The 21008-nt window shown below is 35.0% G+C and overlaps 2 protein-coding genes and 1 long non-coding RNA gene across 3 annotated transcripts; all 3 read left to right on the forward strand.

Annotated features, from left to right (window-relative positions):
* Positions 1–3525: 3525 nt before the first annotated feature.
* Positions 3526–4334, forward strand: LOC122592432. The gene has a single exon (XM_043764656.1). The coding sequence runs from the start codon at positions 3615–3617 to the stop codon at positions 4197–4199; it is 585 nt and encodes a 194-aa protein (XP_043620591.1). The 5' UTR covers positions 3526–3614; the 3' UTR covers positions 4200–4334.
* Positions 4335–5058: 724 nt separating this feature from the next.
* On the forward strand, positions 5059–5905 carry LOC122590637. Its single transcript, XR_006322570.1, has 2 exons — positions 5059–5198; positions 5474–5905. It is a non-coding gene; the product is annotated as an uncharacterized LOC122590637 (long non-coding RNA).
* An 11400-nt stretch (positions 5906–17305) lies between these two features.
* Positions 17306–18802, forward strand: LOC122591432 (pentatricopeptide repeat-containing protein At1g09900-like). Its single transcript, XM_043763701.1, has 3 exons — positions 17306–17533; positions 17646–17779; positions 18505–18802. Exons 1-3 carry the CDS (start codon positions 17306–17308, stop codon positions 18800–18802), a joined length of 660 nt encoding a protein of 219 aa, XP_043619636.1.
* Positions 18803–21008: the final 2206 nt, after the last annotated feature.

Here is a 21008-nt window from a genome sequence, read left to right on the forward strand (position 1 = left end):
TAATGAATTTGAATATGAACATGGAAATGAGACATGAAGTAAATATTGAAATAAATAAATGGATTTGGTGACCTTCAATTTAAATCCAATTTATTTGCCTTTAGGGCGAGACCCGATCAAAAAGACTCTCATAGTTAAAAATGGTATTAAAAAAAAAACTGTATTGCCATTAGACACGCCCAAGGATATCATTTTTACTACCTTATGGCCTTATAAAGAAATTGACTTTTTTTTTTTTTTTTAAAATAATTCTACCTTTAAATTACCAGAATTATCCTTGACTTTTTATGTTTTGCCTTTAATGAATTATAATTTACACTCTACTCCTTTATTTTAATAATTGACAATTTAAACCCTTATCTTTAATAAATTTACAGTATCACAATTATATCAACCTACACCACTTAACACCGTCATCACCACCAATAGTACCATCACCGACATCAGTAGACCACCTTCCCCACCACCGCCTCCGCATTGCGCGGGTACCATGCTTGTTCTTTCATAGTGTGAAGCAGATCTAATTTATTAAAGTATTTTCATATAATGTATGGAACATTATAATTATAACTAGATTTTAGACCCGTGTCAAATACACAGGTTTATTAAATTGTCAATATAAAATATAATATATGCAAGACAAAATACTTATAGGTTATATAAAACTATACTTTAAAAAGTTGAGATACTCATTACTTCAAAAATACATATACGATTTTGAGTCTAATATGAATTTGAAGAATGGAAAGGAAGGCGAGATGGACGGATTTGAAGTATATGGAAGAAAGGGAAGAAAGGGAAGATTGGGAAATTTTGGCAGATGTTCTTCTTGGGTTCATATACGCATGAGTTGGATGAGTATTTGTTTATTATATTAATAAACTAGATACATGCATATCTACCAATAAACTAAAAAAATTGAGGTGTTTTTAAAACGACACGTGACGTAATCCTTGATCGACACATGTCCTTTTAATTTATCTATTTTATTAAATTAGTTTTTTTTTATTGTATATAGATTCAATTTCCTTATTAGATTTCGAATTAAACTATATTTCTTAGCTTATACATACAAAACACATATTAACTATTATGATTCATCGTTTCCTCATTAATAAAGTAGTGTCTTTTTCTTTCTCAATTCTTCAACTTATATTACTTATATTACTTATAATAAGTTAATAATATAGAGACTTAGAAAAATTTGAGTTTACGATTTGAAATCACAAGGCTATTTGCCGTCATCCTCTATGCTTACAATTTTCGATTTTGATGTGATTTCCAAAATTTTAACTAAACATATATTATATTTATCATTACTGTTTATTATAAGTTAGCTTCGATCATCGGTTTACTTTAACCACAATTTATTTCATTTTAACAAATGTTTGAGACATATTCGAATTTCTTTATAATACAATCTATATACCTACCGTATATCGTACAGGTATTAGAAATATATATAGATATAAATAATATTGTAGAATATATATATATATATATATATATATGGCAGGTTATTTAGAGTTCACCTTATTTAGAGTCTAAAAAGGGTCTATATAACTTACACATGAGTTAGTTTAATTACACATGTGTAAGACCGTCCATCTTCTCCAGTGACTTTTCCAGCGAGAATCAGGTTCATTACACATGTGTAAGTCGTGGCGGTGGTGGTGACTTACAACTTACACATGGGTAAGTCGTGGTGGCGGTGGTCGTCACCGCCGCCGAAAAATCATGGTGGTGGTGGTAGGAGGTCGTTGGAATTTCAGGAGATGGAAGAAAATCAATGGACCTTTTTAGACTCTAAATAAGGTGAACTCTAAATAACTTTTCTCTATATGTAATTAATGTTGATAAGGTTGTCGATATTATTGTATTTGTTATTAGAATAACTTATATAATAATTGTAGTTATCTATATAGTAATTATCTATAGAAATTTTGTTGGTCGACTAACATAACTTAAATTTAATTAAATGAATTAAGTCACATGTGTTATTTATAAAATTAGAAAAATTGAGAGTTTTCATTGGTCATTAATGTTTGGTCATTTTCCTTTTAGTATATATAAAGATAAAGATTTATAACGATAATAATAGATTTCCTTTTATCTATAAAAAAAATCTTCTAATTTCATCTGGTTTAAGAGAGATCACTCATAAATTTCAACAACAATAATCTAGCCTTTGAATTTTTTTATATATAGTCAATAATATTTTACGCCCTTATAAGACTGAAGGTTATTTTCAATCTTAGATTAAACCTGAAAGCAATCTCTATATAGTGTTGTGGTAAGAGTAAGGTTGTTTACAACTTTATATCATAACCTTCCTTATACATCGTTAAGATATTGGGACCAAACACAATTAAAAATGGTATTGGATGCGGGTACTTCAACATTTTACGTCCTTGAATTTTTATTTAGTTTTTTTAGTCATTTATCTTTTACTTTAAATTAAATTGAAATGACAATATTTAGTTCATTGAAAATTTATGTATGTACGAACACTTTCACTTAATTCATTAACTATCATGTTTGACATCAAGAACGATAGCTATTCAATTTTCGATATGATATGAAGATTTTCCATTTATATCTTAAAAGATCAACCACCTTCAACTCGGCTTAACATCTAAGATTTTTTTATCAAACATCTCATGTGTGAATCGGCATAATTTTGGAGATGGTTAGGGAAAAATTTAGATACAGGTAAAGCACATTTGAGTAAAGCATAATCATAATCCATGGCTTTGATAAAAAAAATAAATAAATAATAAGTCTAATATTATTCTTTCACCAGTTATAACTTACTAGCACGGTGTTAGTTATAACTAACTAGTACGGTGTTAGTAGCTGTAATGATGGTCTGCGAATGTTGGAGATGGGTGGCGATGATAACAATTATTGGTGATGATGATAGTATGGAGTGATAGTGGTAATTGATGCAAAGTTTTTGATTTAAATGGGTAGTAAAGATTTATTAGAAGATAAGAGACTAATGATCTAAATTAATTCATTAATAATATGATAAGATGATCATTTACATAACTTTTCCTAACTTTTAAATAAGGGTGTATAATCTTTATCTATCTGAACTCCTTTATAAAAATTATTACACCTCTCAAAATTGAAAAGTTTTATACAATAGTTACACACGAATATTAAATTGCTATTAATAAACATCCACATTAAAAAGAGTTTTTATAAAAAAACCAAATTTACCACTAGTTACAAAAAAATCAATTTTTTAAAGAAAAAGTTCAAAACTTAATTATCATACGGAGTGTATCGTTTTCAATTATGTTTCTTTGTAAAATTTACTTGCTTAAGACGCTTAAAAGAAAAAAAATCAAACATTTTAGTTTTAGGTAGTCAAATTTAAATTAATGAAATAACAAATAAGAATCATATGTATATCCTAATTTATTTCTCAAAGTTTAAATCATCTTCAAACACAAAAAGTTAACTAGATATTTGAACCAAGACCACATGTCCACCATACACAAACTTTTGTATTCTTTGTAAAGTTTTGACTCGAACATTAGATTTTATTGTACTCGTATTATTTAGTGGCAACAAAACACCTTAATCCTTATCTTCACCAATCCACAATGGAGGCGATGTCAACCACTGTTCCATCATCCATCAATATTCCAAAATTACACCACAACAAAAACCATCATGTTAACCATCTCAAACCACCCATTCTCCACCATCACAACCACCACAACATCTCAAAAACCACCACCGTAAACCACCACACTTCGATATCGACCAAACCAACTAATAACATCACCCAACATAAACTTTCATCTAGTACTTTTAAACCAACAACCACATCTCCCATCCAAACTCACCGTAATGTAGCGACTGGCTACGCGGCTGCACTAATAGACGTGGCATTATGTAGTAACACGTTACTTGTTATTCATAAGGATGTGAAAAGATTGTTGAAGTGGTTGCAAGTTAATCAGATGTTGAAAGGTGTGATGAATGATGCCAATTTGGATGAGGGTGTGAAAGGTAGAGTGATTATGGAGGTGGCCGAGAAGGCGAAACTAAGAAAGCAAGTGGTGGCAATGGTTAAGATGTTGGTTGCTAAGAACAAGTCGAGCTTGGTTGAACAAGTAATGGTTGAGTTTCAAAGGATTTATTTTGAGCTAAATACCAGCAGTTCAAGGATGATGGCTGTTTAATCATCCCTATTCTTAAAGTTGTTACAATCGATTATGATTGTGTTATAAAAGTTAGCAAACCTTTTGCCCAATTATGATTGTGTTACTTGATGACTTAAGAATTTGATTAATCATATTATGATTGTCTATGATCAATGAATGTGTTGATTACTTTATGAGTTATAAATTTGGTTTGGCAAACATTAATATTGTTGTTGTGTGTTTTATGGTTTCAAGCATGTTGTCGTTTTTGATGTGCAATGCTCATCTGGTTTTCAGGCACACATTTAGTTTGAATATAATATAAAGTTATTATAAGTTTGAATTTAGTGCTCCATATTACTTGCTTGATTGTAATATATAGCTGCAGTTGAACCTATTAATCGGAATTATTTGTTGCGAAATTACAAATTAGACATTAAACGGAATTATAAGACAATTTAACTAGAAAAATGAAGTTAAATGGACTTTTGACATACATAAATGTTAAAGGAGATTCCTCCTATTGAAACAGTAACAACATATGGGAACATCAGAGTGATTGCAAAAAAGAAATGGACTTCCGATCTATATACAACAGATTATCTAGCGAATTAATATCAAAAAAATTGTTTATATTTTTTAACGCCAAATGCTAACTCGTGTTAATAATTAAATATTACTACCGACTTGAATCTAAAACTTTTAAAGAGGCAAAGTTTTTCAACTTTTTTTTTATACCATTAGACCCAGAAAATCAAACTTTTTTGTTACAGTATTTATTTTCAAAGTCATTTAACATATATAGTTACAAAGTTACAATAATAATAATGAGTTAAAACATATTTGTTTATCATAATACGGAGTATTTAATTAATTTCCCACAAGATGATATAGCCTTTTCATATATTCGACAAACAACTCCATCAACCCAATATTCTCTTGAACCTACCAACCAAAACCCAACGACTCGATACTCCGACTGACACCAGGCTCCAGGTCATCTTTCTGCTGGAAGGTCCGACGCCGATTATTTGCTCTGTAAGCACTAATTTATGGTGTTTTTTCTCTTATTTTTTTTTCTCTAATTCCCAACTCTTATATTTTTGTCTTGAAACAAATGTTTACTATTCTTGATTGATTGAACACATTAACAATATCTGTTTATAACCGACCTATAGAATCGAATGATGCTAAATTTGGTTACTAGCTATTTAAAGGTCAAATTGTCACTGAGGCATTTCGACATACCCTTAGCGCGCATGCTTTCTTCTTAACACCATTGCGAATTAGTTATATTCTGTCACTGTTTGTAGATACCACTGCTTGGATTCACCATTAAAACATGAAGGAGTTGCACTAGCTTAGTTATATAAGGAAGACAATGATGAGGGGTTCTCTAATTCCAAATGCAGCTAACAGAATCCGTTTTTATATACGTCACTACTCCACAAACAACGACACCTCTAGCATAGATCCATTTGTCGCCCACCACCATCTATCGGCTATTGATATTGGAAAGTAATTCAAACAAGTCATGACCGTTGGGTTTCCAGTTATGCACGTTTAATAAAGTGGCTCGAGTCTCATGCACCACGATCCCCGAAGATTTGGTCTTTTTAGTTATTTTCTTTATTTACTAGTTGTTTGTTATATGTTATCTCTGCATGTTTCTTTTGTGTCATGTACTTGTGGCTATACATAGCCTTGGTTGTTATCAATGAAAGTATCCGAAATAATTCAAAGTACTTTATTGTGTGTTTGACTATAATTAGTTCTATGTGCTAGAATATGAACACATACATAACCATATAATCACGAGTAAGCGCAACGGAAGAAATCGAAACATATATGCAATCAAATTAATTAACAAAGACTAGAATTGAGTTGTGTACTTTATGCAAGCTCCAATAAAAATAATAATAACAAGATTATTATTAGTGCTTAGGGTTTAAAGCAAAACCCCTCTACGATCGCACACTAGACACCCCGAACAACGTATGCTAGTACTCGATCACAAACCAAACCTTTTTCTTGAACCTTCAACTTCAAAGTCGAAACCCCTCTTAGAAGAAGGAATTTTGACCACTTCAAAGCAAGGAAGAAAAAGGAGAGAATTTGCTTATGTGAAAAAGTATATAAGAATCAATGAAAACCTAGAATTAAGCCCTCTATATATAGGGAATAATTAGGTTAAACATTCTTGGAAAACAAGTTAGAATTAAGGCTTTCCAAGCCTTAATCCAAACCGGCCCCATAGAATTAGGGCCCAAAAACCATTTTCGAATTTTCACATTTTTAAACCTCCTTTTTAACTAATTAAATATAATTAACCCTTTAATTATGTTTAATTAATTATTTCGTGATCAAACTAATTAATATATTACTTTAATATATCAATTACCGTGTCATTTCGTGTGACCCCGTAGGCTTAAATTATTCCCGGACATGCGATCTATAATAAAATGATCACATTCCAACAGCTCCCACTTGAGCATGTTATTATAAAGGCAATAACATTGGTTGGCGTCTAGCAAGACTCCAATGCTCTCGAAAATATTTAAGAATAGATTCTTAAATTTGCCATGTTGAAATGATTTAGTCTTTAATATCCCTTTGTTCAGATACCCTTGTTAATTATGAATATGGATCAATGTCATTTCATAATTTAACGATTATGTTTCTCATTTCTACAATTAATTAAGATTACCAAATTAGTCAAGACAACTTCTTGAGTTCATTTGGGTGTGGCCATACAAACATCTTCAATTAATTAATAAGGGCGCCAAATGGTATCATACTTCAGTTGCAAATTAAAGGAACAAATCCTGTATTGACTACAAGTGTCTGGCCATGTCGTTTCTTAACATTTCTTAAAATAGCCCTTTATTACTGCCTTGTTCAGGACAGTTAGGAACTATATCAAGAAATGCAATCCACACATGCATAACTCACTTGTATCTCAAGTCAAAGGATAAATAAAGTAACCATTTCACGAATTTCATTTAATGACGCCGATCCATAAAATGATAATTCGTTCTGTGGGGTAAGTCCAATATTCACCTTTTGAATATCATGTGAGTTTGGTACGATCCACCATTTTCAAAATATTCCCTTAAATATTTTCACCAATTTCTCACAATTGTCTTACTTTAATTATATTCTCATATAATTAATCGACAATAGACATTTTAGAATATTCAACTAATATTCATGGATTTAAACATGCAAATATAGGACACAATTATTATAAAAATGAAACCACTTATACTACGTATAAAAATTCATTTATTGAAAATAACAATTGTTTAACATCCCATTATCCAAATACCAATCACAGATTTACATGATATAACTTAGCAATAACCTATGCCCACGACATACTTATTGACCTTTCCTTTTAACAATGCCTTTGTAAAAGGATCTGCTAAGTTATAATCTGTGTGAACTTTAAGTAATTTGATTTCACGCAATTCGTTTTGCTCACAAACGTAGTGATATCTTCTCAGGTAATGTCTGGCACCTTTCTGAACCCCAGGCTCATTGGCAATTATAATTGCTCCCGAATTATCACAGTACAGTTCCATATGTGTGCTATTTGAGAATTATCATATAAATCCAAAAATAAACTTTCTAATCCAGACAACCTTCATGTCGTCTTCTCTGAGACGACAATATACTCAGACTCTGTCACATACATAACAACTGTGGTTTGCTTTTATCTTAAAGCATTCCATCGTGTCTTCATTTAAAATGAAGACGTATCCCGACTGATATTCTTGAAACATCTTCATCAGTCATGAAATCCAACATCATAAATTCTATTACCATTTGAATTTTGATCAGGATTTCAACCATACACCAAGAATAATTCTTTAGTAGCCCGCATCTACTTAAGAATACTTTTCACAGCAGTTCACTGAGCCACTCCGGGATTTTGCTGATATCGGCTAACAATATTTTGAGCGAACACAACTTCAGGTCTAGTGCATCTTTCCGCGTATATGATAGATCCCACCGCCGAAGCATAAGGAATTCTTTTCATACAGTCCACCTCTTCAGGTGTAGAAGCACCATTTTTGCTAGATAAATTAAGTCCTTGCATAAGCAAATTTCCGCGCTTAGAATTTTCCATCTTGAATCTCCTCAAGATCTTATCTATATACGCACTTTGACTTACTCCGATCAACCGTTTACTTCTATCTCTATAGATTTTGATCCCAAGTATGAATGCTGCTTCACCTAAGTCTTTCATAGCGAAACACTTTCCAAGATAAGATTTAACGTCTTTCAACATTGGAATGTGATTTCCTATTATCAATATGTCATCGACATACAAGACAAGGAAAGTAACATTACTCCCACTAGCTTTGCGATATACACATGGCTCATCAGGAATCTGAACAAAATCAAACTTTTTGATCTCTTCATCAAACCTTTTATTCCAGCTCCTTGATGCTTGCTTTAGTCCATAAATGGACCTTTGAAGTTTGCATACTTTGTTGGGATATTTAGGATCGACAAAACCTTCTGGTTGTACCATATAGACTTCGTCGTCTAGAAAACCATTCAAGAAAGCGGTTTTGACATCCATTTGCCATATCTCAAAATCATAGTACGCTGCTATGGCTAAGATGATCCTAATAGCTCTAATGTCCGCAATGGGAGAAAAGGTTTCCTCATAATCAACTCCAAAGAGTTGAGTATAACCTTTCGCCACAAGACGAGCTTTATAGGTGTGTATATTTCCATCCATGTCGGTCTTCTTCTTGAAGATCCACTTGCACCCAACGGTTCTACCATTTGGTGGAAGGTCAACCAAGCTCCAGACTTGATTGTCTTTCATGGATTTCATTACCACATTCGCAGCTTCAAGCCATTTGTCAGATTCCGGATCTGATAATGCAACATTGAAATTAGGAGGTTCATTCAAATCTCCTACTACGTGTTCTTCAGACTCAATCATAAGATTTAACCTTTCACGAGCACGTATTGTCCTTGAGGACCTACGAACTGGAATCGCTTTATCTTCAACTTGTAGTTCACCTAGAGATTCATCTCTTTGAACATTTTCCCCCCAAGTTGAAGATTTGCCAGTACTTACAGAAGTTGACTCATCTTCTTGAGTTTCATCAAGTTCAACAATCCTTCCACTGTCCTCTTGAGATATGAGTCTCCTTTCAAGGAACTCAGCAAATCAAAAAAAACTTTGACAATGTTTCCGGTAGGAAAGTAGAAGTAGTAACCCATCGTTTCCTTTGGGTGTCCTACAAAGATGCACTTGACAGATCTGGATTCAAGTTTGTCAGGCGTGTCTCGTTTCACGAGTGCCTCACATCCCCAGACCTTTAAGTAAGACAACTTAGGAACAGTTTCCATGCCACAATTCATGCGGTGTCTTGTCAACCTTCTTGGTTGGAACCATATTGAGAATGCATGCAGCAATCTCTAGAGCATAATCCCAAAATGAAATGGGAGAGTCTTAAGGTTCATCGTTTATCTTACCATGTTCAACAAGGTTTGATTTCTCCTTTCTCATATCCCCTTATATAGGAGTAAGCTCTTGGATAAATCCACAAGCTTTTAGATGATCCTTAAACTTTTGGCTTAAGTATTCTTCATCTCGATCTGAATGAAGAATCTTGATGGTTCTATTGAGTTGATTCTCTACTTCACTTTTAAATTCATTGAATATTTCAAAGACTTCATGTTTACGTTTAAGCAATTAAACATAACCATAATGACTGAAATCATTCATAAAAATGATGAAGTAGCTAGCCTTTCCTCGACACATGCCTAAATGGGCTACATACACCTGAATGTATTAGTCCAAGTAATTCCTTAGCCCTCTCCGGTTTTATGCGGAAAAGGTATTCTTGTCATCTTGTCGAAACCACAAGGCATGCATTTGTCAAATGATTCATCATTTGATTTAACGATCTCTTGTCAAATGATTCATCATTTGATTTTAAGATCCCTTCAATTTGAAGTATTCACTTCTTGCTAACGACAACACATTTATCAAATGATTCATCATTTGATTTCAAGATCCCTTCATTATGAAGATTTCCAATGTGTTTCTTGCTAACGACAATCCCAAAAACACGCAATTTATCAAATGATTCATCATTTGATTGCAAGATCTCTTCATAATGAAGATTTCCAATGCGTTTCTTGCTAATGATAATGTCAAATCCATGCAATTATCAAATGATTCATCATTTGGTTTTAAGACACCGTCCCTTTGAAGTCTTTAAATGCCTTTCTTGACAAAATTAAACAAGATGACTATGTCAAAGATAATTAGAGTCCAAGTTAAACTTGACTCTTTGCTATTGAATTATTATTTGTTTAACAACGCATATAATTCAATTTTGAAGATACTTGAAGCACTTGCCGAACCAGCTTGCTTCTTCTTCACGTTCAACTCAGCTAGATACTTTAGCCGTATGCTCCTTTTGCCAAAAGGGTCTTTTAAGGTTTTGAGACAAACACAACTTGTTTTCTCTTACCAAAAATCTTGCCCTTAGCTTACGGTTGTTTTGCTTTCCGAACCTTCCCCCCTTGATCATAAGAACTCGGGATGTAGCAGATTTCCTTGAAAGCTCTTTCTCATACTCAATTAACATGACATGAAGTTTAGCTGTGGTTTTACTAATGCTATGCATATTACAATTGCGCACGAACTCCTAAAAAATCCGCTTTTTAGGTTCATGCCAATAGTAATATGCAGATGATAAGCATAGTTTAACCTTTCCAATTGCCCATGAGTACCTCTTCAACTAGAGTACTTGAGGACTAACCGATGTTCCACGTTCGTGTCGCAAGTCATGAAGTTGATCAACTAGGTCGAACAACTCTACTCCGGCTTGCTTTTAGTACAAAGACTTGAGTTCAGTGAGCATATCACATGGAAATGAATGCTCAAATTGCTTTTGAAGGTCGGCATTCATGCTTTCCAACATTAAACAAGCACCTTCATTGTGTCTATCATACCGAGCATTGTATGCAACCAACTTTCAAGTTGAAGCATTCGCTCCCGGAACAACGGTATCTGCTCATCAATGACTTGAACCCAGTCATTGAAGTTTGGCTCCAGAAAGTCTTTTCCTTTCTGGCATCGACCTGAAAGCCGATTGGTGTATGTTTTGAGAAGGATTTGTTGTTGCCATCTTCAAAACAGACAAAAGTTCAATTATCGGTATTTTTGATAATTAATCCTTAAGAAATGTAATTTACCCTTGTTAAATTCATCTAACAAATTACTTTCACTAAGACTAGGATCCAACTTGACATACAATCATTTCATCAGTTGATCTGCTAGAAATGACGGTATTCGAAAGGTAATCGAGAATCGATAATTGCATTCATGAAACTCCTAGAATTATGGGACTTACAACAACACTGTAAAAGGGTATTAAGTGTTTTGTAAACATGTTTTGTCCCATCTTATGCCACGGGTTAAGGTCTCACCTCTTAACTCGTTTTAAGTCGCCCAATTAAAAACATGTAGATAGTCCACCGCTGTCTCACAACGAGTGGTAATCTACCTTGAAGAGATACAATTCACCTACGTCTCACGTAGAGCAAAAAGCACTGGCGAGTGTTCTTAGCAAAGTGGGTGGCATTGACTTAACTTTAAATGGGTAATGCATTTGATTTGAATCAAAAGTTTATGTTTGAAGACTCATGCATAATCTTCGAAACATAATATTTAATAAAATTATTTGTATAGTCTTAACAACACAAGAGAGCTCGGTAGCTCCATTTGAACGCACAAAGAAGTGCAAGGGCAAAGGTTTGCGATGAACGCAATTAAAACCCGCCCTTTTAGAAGGCTACCGCACTCCGACTTATACCTCTCTTAGAGTTTGTTCAAATGGGTGAGCCGGTGTATCTCAAGGTTATAAGACTCCAATTTTATTAATGAAATCTCTATTTTGATAGTTCTTAGTCAAGTTTATTTCAAAAACCAATTTTTGCATCACCTTTATACAACTTATAAACAATACAAAAATTAATAAACTTACTAATTTCCGAACTACTTAATCAAGTAACAAGTTAAGGTAGGCCACCTAAACATGGTCAGTATGGTTCATGCATATGTTTAAACCCGGCTCCCCCTTCAGAAAAAGAGGACCACATGTATCAAGTTACCTTGATTGCGTAAGCCTTTAAACAATATAACTAACAATTAGCACATAAACACATAAAACATGCTGACTGGAAATTTCCAATAGCTTCACGACCAGTTTAAGGCAGTTTCTGGTCCGATTCATCTTTGGACCAGAACTACAAAGTTGTAGCCCTATGAGTCGAAAATCTACAGTCCGAATTTGGGCTTCTAAATCATTACTGATTAAAAGATATGATTTTTTTAGTAAACTGTCGCAAACCAGAAAATTTATACAAAAAATTCACATTGTCACATAATTATCTAATAATCAACCCTAATTATTGGATCATCATGCTTTGCAAAATATATCTCTATATATCCAGTAAATTCACAATAAATTTTTCATGAATTTCTTGTAATTTTACTATTATTTAACAACTTTAAATAATTAAGATACACATAATCATGTATTCATCACATAAATCATGTCAATTCACAATTCAAAACTTGCTTGAGGGTTTCAATCTCCATTGAACAAGGTTAAAACTTTAATTAAACAAAAAACTAATTTTTATTTAATCAATATCCGATTTAATTAATTAAAAAATAAGAAAAACAACTTTTTAATTATTTAACAATTAATTAAAATCAACCAACCCTTAAACCCCCTTTCAAGTTTTGATCTGTGTAATTAATAGATCACATATGTGGCTCGTGATACCACTGTTAGAATATGAACACATACATAACTATATAATCACGAGTAAGCGCAACGGAAGAAATCAAAACATATATGCAATCAAATTAATTAACAAAGACTAGAATTGAGTTGTGTACCTTATGCAAGCTCCAATAAAAATAATAATAACAAGATTATTATTAGTGCTTAGGGTTTAAAGCAAAACCCCTCTACGATCGCACACTAGACACCCCGAACAACGTATGCTAGTACTCGATCACAAACCAAACAAACCTTTTGCTTGAACCTTCAACTTCAAAGTCGAAACCCCTCTTAGAAAAAGGAATTTCGGCCACTTCAAAGCAAGGAAGAAAAAGGAGAGAATTTGCTTATATGACAAAGTATATAAGAATCAACGAAAACCTAGAATTAAGCCCTCTATATATAGGGAATAATTAGGTTAAACATTCTTGGAAAACAAGTTAGAATTAAGGCTTTCCAAGCCTTAATCCAAACCGGCCCCCATAGAATTAGGGCCCAAAAACCATTTTCGAATTTTCACATTTTTAATCCTCCTTTTTAACTAATTAAATATAATTAACCCTTTAATTATGTTAATTAATTATTTCGTGATCAAACTAATTAATATATTACTTTAATATATCAATTAATATTATCGAGTTACCGTGTCATTTCATGTGACCCCGTAGGCTTAAATTATTCCCGGACATGCGATTTATAATAAAATAATCACACTTCAACACTATGATCAGTGTGGTGTCAGAGCCAGGCTGGTTCCGAAATCACAACCTCTCTCAACTCCCTCTGATCATCAAATAAATCACAATCCTCATGGCCGCTAACAATTCCACCGGAGTTCCTACGACTCCCCTTCCCATCTTTAAGGGGGGTGGGGATGAATTCTGGAAAATTCGTATGAAAACAATTCTCATGTCTCATGATCTTTGGGACTTTGTGGCAATTGGGTTCAATGAAACCCATGGAGACAGGTTTCGTTTGCAAGAACACAAGCGAAGAGATGCCCTTGCTTTATCTCTCATTCAATTTGCTGTTCATGATGAGATTTTCTCAAGAATTGCTGGAGCTAACACGTCTAAGGAAGCATGGACGCTCCTGCAAAATGAATATGAAGGTGATTCAAAGGTCCGGATGGTCAAGCTACAAGGACTCAGGAGAGAATTTGAAACAATTTACATGAAAGATGGAGAGGTTGTAGGTGACTTCTTGTCGAAGGTGATGACGATTGTGAATCAAAAATGAGCCTATAGAGATAGAGTGACTGATCAGACGGTTGTGGAGAAGGTGTTAAGAAGCATACCAGTCAAGTGGGATCATGTAGTATCTGCAATTGAAGAGTCGAAAGATTTGACTCAACTCACATTTGATCAATTAATGGGTACACTACAAGCCCATGAACCCCGAGTGAACCGTGGCAACCAAGTTGTTGTAGAAGAACATGCCCTTCAAGTCCGAGAAGATGAGACTAGCCTGTTTGCCCTTGGTAGGGGTCGAGGATCTCCACGGGGTCGTGGTCGAGGTCGAGGAAGAGGGCTTGGAAGAAGTAGAGCAAGTATACAATGCTTCAACTGTAATAAGTTTGGTCATATAAGTCGAGATTGTTGGAATGAACCACAAGCCACTCCGGTCGTTGGTGGTGAGAATGAAGAAGATGAAGCATAGTTATTCATGGTTGTGGAAATTGAACAGGAAGAGTGTGATGAGATTGGTCTCATGGCAGCCAATCAAACTAAGGAGATAAGCCCCACGAGTATTTAGTTTCTAGATAGTGGGTGTTCAAATCATATACGGGGCAACAAACCTTGTTTAAGAATATTGATACAACTAAGACAGTCGCAGTCCGAATGGGGATTGGCAAACGGATCAATGTCGAAGGAAAAGGTGTGGTACGACTTGAGGTTGCTGATGGAAAATACAAGACCATTCCTGATGTTCAGTTTGCACCAGATCTTGGCTATAATCTTTTGAGTGTGGGCCAAATGATGAAAGGAGGACACCGATTAGTATTTGATGATGGCGCATGCACGATAACAAACAAACAAAGCGGCGAAATTGTGTGCATGATTCCGGTGTCGGGTAACAATACATTCCCTCTTGATGTTTCTAATGCAAAAAACGTTGCATTTGCCACTATGAGTGACAAATCATACTTGTAACACTTACGTTTTGGCCATTTAAATGAAAGAAGTTTGCAAAGCTTGAGCAAAAACACATTAGTGCATGGCCTTCCACCTATAAAAACCTTGGAACATTTGTGAAGGGTGTGTTCAAGGCAAGTTGTGTAAGTCTCCATTTCCGACTCATGCTACTGGAACAATTAGACCCTTAGATCTCATTCATGCTGATATATGTGGACCAATGCACACACAATCTCTTGATGATCTTCTTTATTGATGATCTTAGCTGAATGACATGGGTATATTTTTTAAAAGAGAAATCTGAGGCATTTGAGAAGTTTAGATTATTTAAATAAATGGTGGAGAAACAAACAATCAACAAGGTCAGAGCCCTTCGAACTGACCGCGGTGGTGAATTTTGTTCTAAAGAGTTCATAAGCTTTTGTGAACAAGAAGGAATAAGGAGATGTTTGACAGCCCCATACACACCGGAGCAGAATGGTGTCTCAGAAAGGAAGAATCGAACCATAGTTGAAATGGCTATGAGTATGGTGCATGAGAAAAATCTGAGCAAGAAATTCTGGGGCGATGCAGTTGCTACGGCGGTATACCTCAGAAACTTATCTCCAACAAGAGCTCTTGATGAAGCTACTCCTTAAGAGGTATGGTACAATCGAAAACCCTCTGTACACCATCTTAAGATTTTTGGATGTGTTGCTTATAGCTTAATACCTAAGCAACAAAGAAGAAAATTAGATGCCAGAGCGTGTAAATGCATATTTATAGGCTATTCTCAAAACTCTAAAGCCGACAAGCTCTATGACCCCATTAAAAGGTCTGTAATTATTAGTAGAATTGTTACTTTTGATGAGCATGCAAAATGGACTACCAAAGCAGAAGATAAGTTTGTACTGCTGATTGATCTTACAGAAGAAAGGGCTCAAGTTGATTGTGAAAGCTCAAGTGAAGATGGGACAAATGCAGAAGGTTCAAGTGGGACCCCACCACATGTGGAGTATAATTTTGGTGAAAATATTATAAATCAAAGTCAAGGGAGTGACAGCTTTAATCATAACTCCACACAAAGTCCAACAAGTAACTCTACTAACCCTAATACAGTTAGGTCCAGCAACTCCCCACCTCGAAGAATGAGACCTTTACCTGATATTTATGAAGACACATTACCTTTGAATGAAGACCCGTTCAAGAACTTTATGAGTGTCAATTAGCTTTGTCATCTATGGAACCAAACTCATTTGAAGAGGCTGCAAATTATAAGGAATGGAGAGAGGCGATGCACATGGAGTTACAGGCACTTGAACGACATGAAACGTGGTCGTTGGTTGATCTACCTGAAGGAAAAGAGGCAATTGGTCTCAAATGGCTATACAAAATAAAAGTGGACGCCAATGGCAAGATCAAAAGTATAAGGCCCGTTTAGTTGCGAAAGGGTATGCTCAAGAATATGGAGTCGACTATGAAGAGACATTTTCACCGGTAGCAAGGTTCGAAACGATCCAAGTCATCTTATCATTGGCAGCTCACAAAGGATGGGAAATCTAACAATTTGATGTGAAGACTGCATTCCTTAATGGTCCTCTACATGAAGAAGTATATGTAACCCAACCACATGGGTTTGAAGTGAAGGGTCAAGAGAAAAAGGTGTGGAGATTGCATAAAGCTCTTTACGGGCTTAAGCAAGCCCCAAGGGCTTGGTATGATCGCATACACTCATACCTTCAGGAGATTTCTTATGTTCGTTTGGATAGTGAGCCAACTGTGTATGTAAAGAAGACTAGTGATAATAATATCATCATCATTTGTATTTATGTTGATGATATCATTTATACTAGTTCATCTCATGAGTTGCTGGAAGAATTTAAGTCAAAGATGGTTGAAGAATTTGTCATGACTGATCTTGGAAAGCTCACCTACTTTCTTGGGTTAGAAGCTGCTCAAAATGAAGACGGTGTATTTGTATCTCAACAGAAATATTCTTGTGAGTTATTGAAGAAATTTGGAATGAGTAACTCTAATGGTGCTGTTACACCTATGAATACCGGTGAAAAGTTACGAGGTGAAGATTAGAGTCATAGGGTTGATGGAAAGAAATTTCGAAGTCTTGTAGGTGGGCTGCTGTATCTCACCAATACAAGACCTGAACTTGCATTTTTTTGTGGGATTCATTGCAAGGTACATGCAGAAACCATCGGCACAACACTTTGGAGCTGCAAAGAGGATATTGAGGTATATTGCAGCTACTACTAACCATGGGTTATGGTATGAGAAGGGTGCAAAGGTTTGTTTGAAGGGATACACTGATAGTGATTGGGCGACATCGATTGATGATCGAAAAAGTATATCAGCACATGTTTTCTCTATCGGCAGTGGGGTTGTTTCATGGAGTTCAAAGAAGCAGTCTATTGTGTGATAATAAGTCAGCTATTTTCTTATCCAAAAATCCAGCCCTTCATAACAGGAGCAAGCATATTGATATAAAATTTCATTATATTAAAAGTCTTGTGGCTTTGAATTAGGTGGTGCTTAAGTCATGCTATACAGAAGAACAACTGGCTGATGTATTAACAAAGCCTCTTGGTACTAATCGGTTTTGTCTCCTGCGAGAAAAGTTGGGTGTTCGGGTGTTTGAATTAAAGGAGGGTATTGGAAAGTAATTCAAACAAGTCATGACCGTTGGGTTTCCAGTTATGCACGTTTAATAAAGTGGGCCGAGTCTCATGCACGATCCCTGAAGATTTGGTCTTTTAGTTATTTCCTTTATTTACTAGTTGTTTGTTATTTGTTATCTCTGCACGTTTCTTTTGTGTTATGTACATGTGGCTATATATAGCATTGGTTGTTATCAATGAAAGTATCCCAAATAATTCAAAGTACTTTATTGTGTGTTTGACTATAATTAGTTCTATCAATTGAATCCATATCCCAACTCCTTAAACCCTACATGGTAACACCTCCGATCAAACCTTGGCCACAAAAACTATGGCCCAAACGCCTTGTGGCCATGATCACCCGCCAACAAAACCTTGACCTTGCCCTCCAAATCTTTTACCTCGCCGGAAACTACCATTCTGGCTTTGAACATAATTACGAGACCTGTCATTCCATCATTCACAAGCTTTCTCGTTCTCGTGCCTTTGAACCGGTTAAAACCCTTCTTTCCCGTTTACAAAAGTCAGGCATCAAGTGTGGTGAGAATCCTTTTATTGATGTCTTACGCAGTTATGGCCTAGCCGGCCGTCCTAAAGACTCCTTACGGATATTCTTGTAGATTCAAGACTTTGGTGTCACAAAATCTGTACGGTCTTTGAACACCCTTTTAAATGTTTTGATTCAGAATAGGAAATACAAGCTCGTTCATGCTTTGTTTAAATGCAGTAAAGAAAAGTTCAATATCGTACCAAATGTGTTTACTTATAACATTCTTTTGAAAGCATTTTGTAACAATGGTGACATAGAAGGCGCCCTTAAGGTTTTAGATGAAATGCCAGCGATGGGAATGGTGCCAAATCTTGTGAGTTATACAACTGTGTTGGGAGGTTACGTTTCGAAAGGGGATATGGTCGATGCAAAAGAGATGTTTGGTCAAATTCTTGATAGAGGGTGGACCCCTGATGCGACGACTTACACAATTTTGATGGATGGATTTTGTAAGCAAGGGAGATTCGTTGTTTGATAATCAGTAACCTAAGATCTTGTTATGCCTGAGTTGTCACCAAAGTTATTTTACACGGTTTTGATAATCAGTGGACCCCTGAGTTGTCACCAAATTTCAGGCATAACAATTGGGCTTTCAACTAACTTTCAATTGGATAGATATAACTGTCAGTTGAAAGCCCAATTGTCCCCAAAGTTATTTTACACGATTTTGATGGATGGGTTTTATATCCCCAAATTTCTTCAGCCCATTTTCCTTTTGCTTGTCCCAGTCTTTTCTTCAGATTGTTCATGATGATCTTGTTGTTTGATTCTGCTTGTCCATTGGCTTGAGGATGAACAGGAGTAGAAGTAATCATCTTAATTCCCCATCTTTCACAGAAATTAGTTGTTTTCTTGCCAATGAATTGTGATCCATTATCACAAATTATCTCAGCTGGAACTCCAAATCTTGTTAATATATTTTTCTTGATAAAAGATATAACATGTGCTTCCTGGATATTAGCATATGCTTCTGCTTCAATCCATTTGGAGAAGTAATCAGTCATGGCCAGAAAATACTTCTTTCCTTTTGAGGACTCCGTCATTGGCCCAACAATATCTATTCCCCATTTCATGAATGGCCAAGGTGACGGAACTGGATACATAGGCTTTGCAGGCTGATGATAAATGTTGATATGTCGCTGGCATGCATCACATTTCCTTGAATATTCTTCAGCGTCTTCTTTCATGGTTGGCCAATAATAACCTGTTCTCAAGATCTTGGAGTACAGAGATCTTCCAGCTGTATGATTTCCGCATTCTCCCTCATGAATATCTTTAAGCACCTTAATGGTCTCAGGGTATTCTAAACAGATATGGTCCTTGATGTGTGAAATCGAGTAATAAAATTTATAAAACACGAATTACGGAAAACTGACTACAACACACTCATAGGGAGTGAACCTGATCGCATTCAGTATAGTAAATTCGGTAAATCCAAGGTCGATCACAAGGACTTAGTAAGCAATTGTTAAAATAAAGTAATTCAGAAGAAAAGAGGGTTTTGTGGCCAAATTGCCACTTTGCAAATAGTTAATAAATTTGGTTAGTAATCCCGTAGGATTTATCGCAAGAGAGAAAGTTTTGATTAAAACAATAATTTAAAAGGCATCCATCTTGATTTCGCTCAACAACATGTTCAGATTGCACATAAAATGAGTTCAAATCCAGTTCAGTTGATTAAATAACCGAGACTCAAACAAAGCACCAACCCCGTACCCGTCAAGTTAATAACTTCTTTTGACTCTCTTGTATAAACTAGTTCCATTACAAAGACCGGTACCCCAAGACATCTTTTATAACTTAGCTAATTCAACAATGGTTTTGGTTATTAAGATAACAATTACATCTATCGATTGTACCCAACTGTTAACACATTTACTCCTATTATCATTGAATGGTTATCTACCGTACCCGTCATAGATCCAACATGTTTGTACCCAAACAATTGAAATAGAATATATGCGAACAATAATTACCATTAAAGACACATATAAAATACCAATCAATTCACGATAAATGATAAGGAACAAATACGCTAAGATCTCGATGTAACGTTAAATGTAATGAACATTGAATTATTAAAAGTGTGCAATCCTTGCATATTGTCTCACTCTATCAAGATAAATGATAAAGTGATTAGCTACTCATATTGAAATAAGAATAACAAATATAATATAAAGAATTCATTGTACCGAATGAAAGAAATTGAAAGAAATTGAAAGCAATGAACGAAATAAATCCAATCGTAATCTTGATTTTCAAAAAATGATTAATTGGATGAAAAAGCTCTCCAAAAGTTCTTGAAAACGGCTGGAAAAAGTAAAGGTAGGGTTTTGGAATGATTAAGCATGCTATTTATAAGTTTTCAAAAATTATAGTGCAGATTCGGCAGTAGCTGCGGGGCAGCTTACCGTAGCTACTAAGCTGCGACGCTGCTAACCTTGACCGCTGTTGACTTTTTGACTTCTGTTGACTCGTGATGGCCAAAAACTGAAGGTGCTGCAGCACAGCTAGCTAAGCTGCGACATAGCTATAGCTCAATGTTTTTGAGTTGCTACGCAACTTACTAACTGCTGCGCAGCGATCCTTTTTTTCAGCTTTGACTTTAGTTGACTTTCTGCAATCTTCATCCAAATGCTTCAGCAATCATCCGAAAGCACTTATTTTACTTCAAGAATGTC

The sequence above is a fragment of the Erigeron canadensis genome, chromosome 3 (genome assembly GCF_010389155.1).
Source record: "Erigeron canadensis isolate Cc75 chromosome 3, C_canadensis_v1, whole genome shotgun sequence".
Lineage (NCBI taxonomy): Eukaryota > Viridiplantae > Streptophyta > Magnoliopsida > Asterales > Asteraceae > Erigeron > Erigeron canadensis.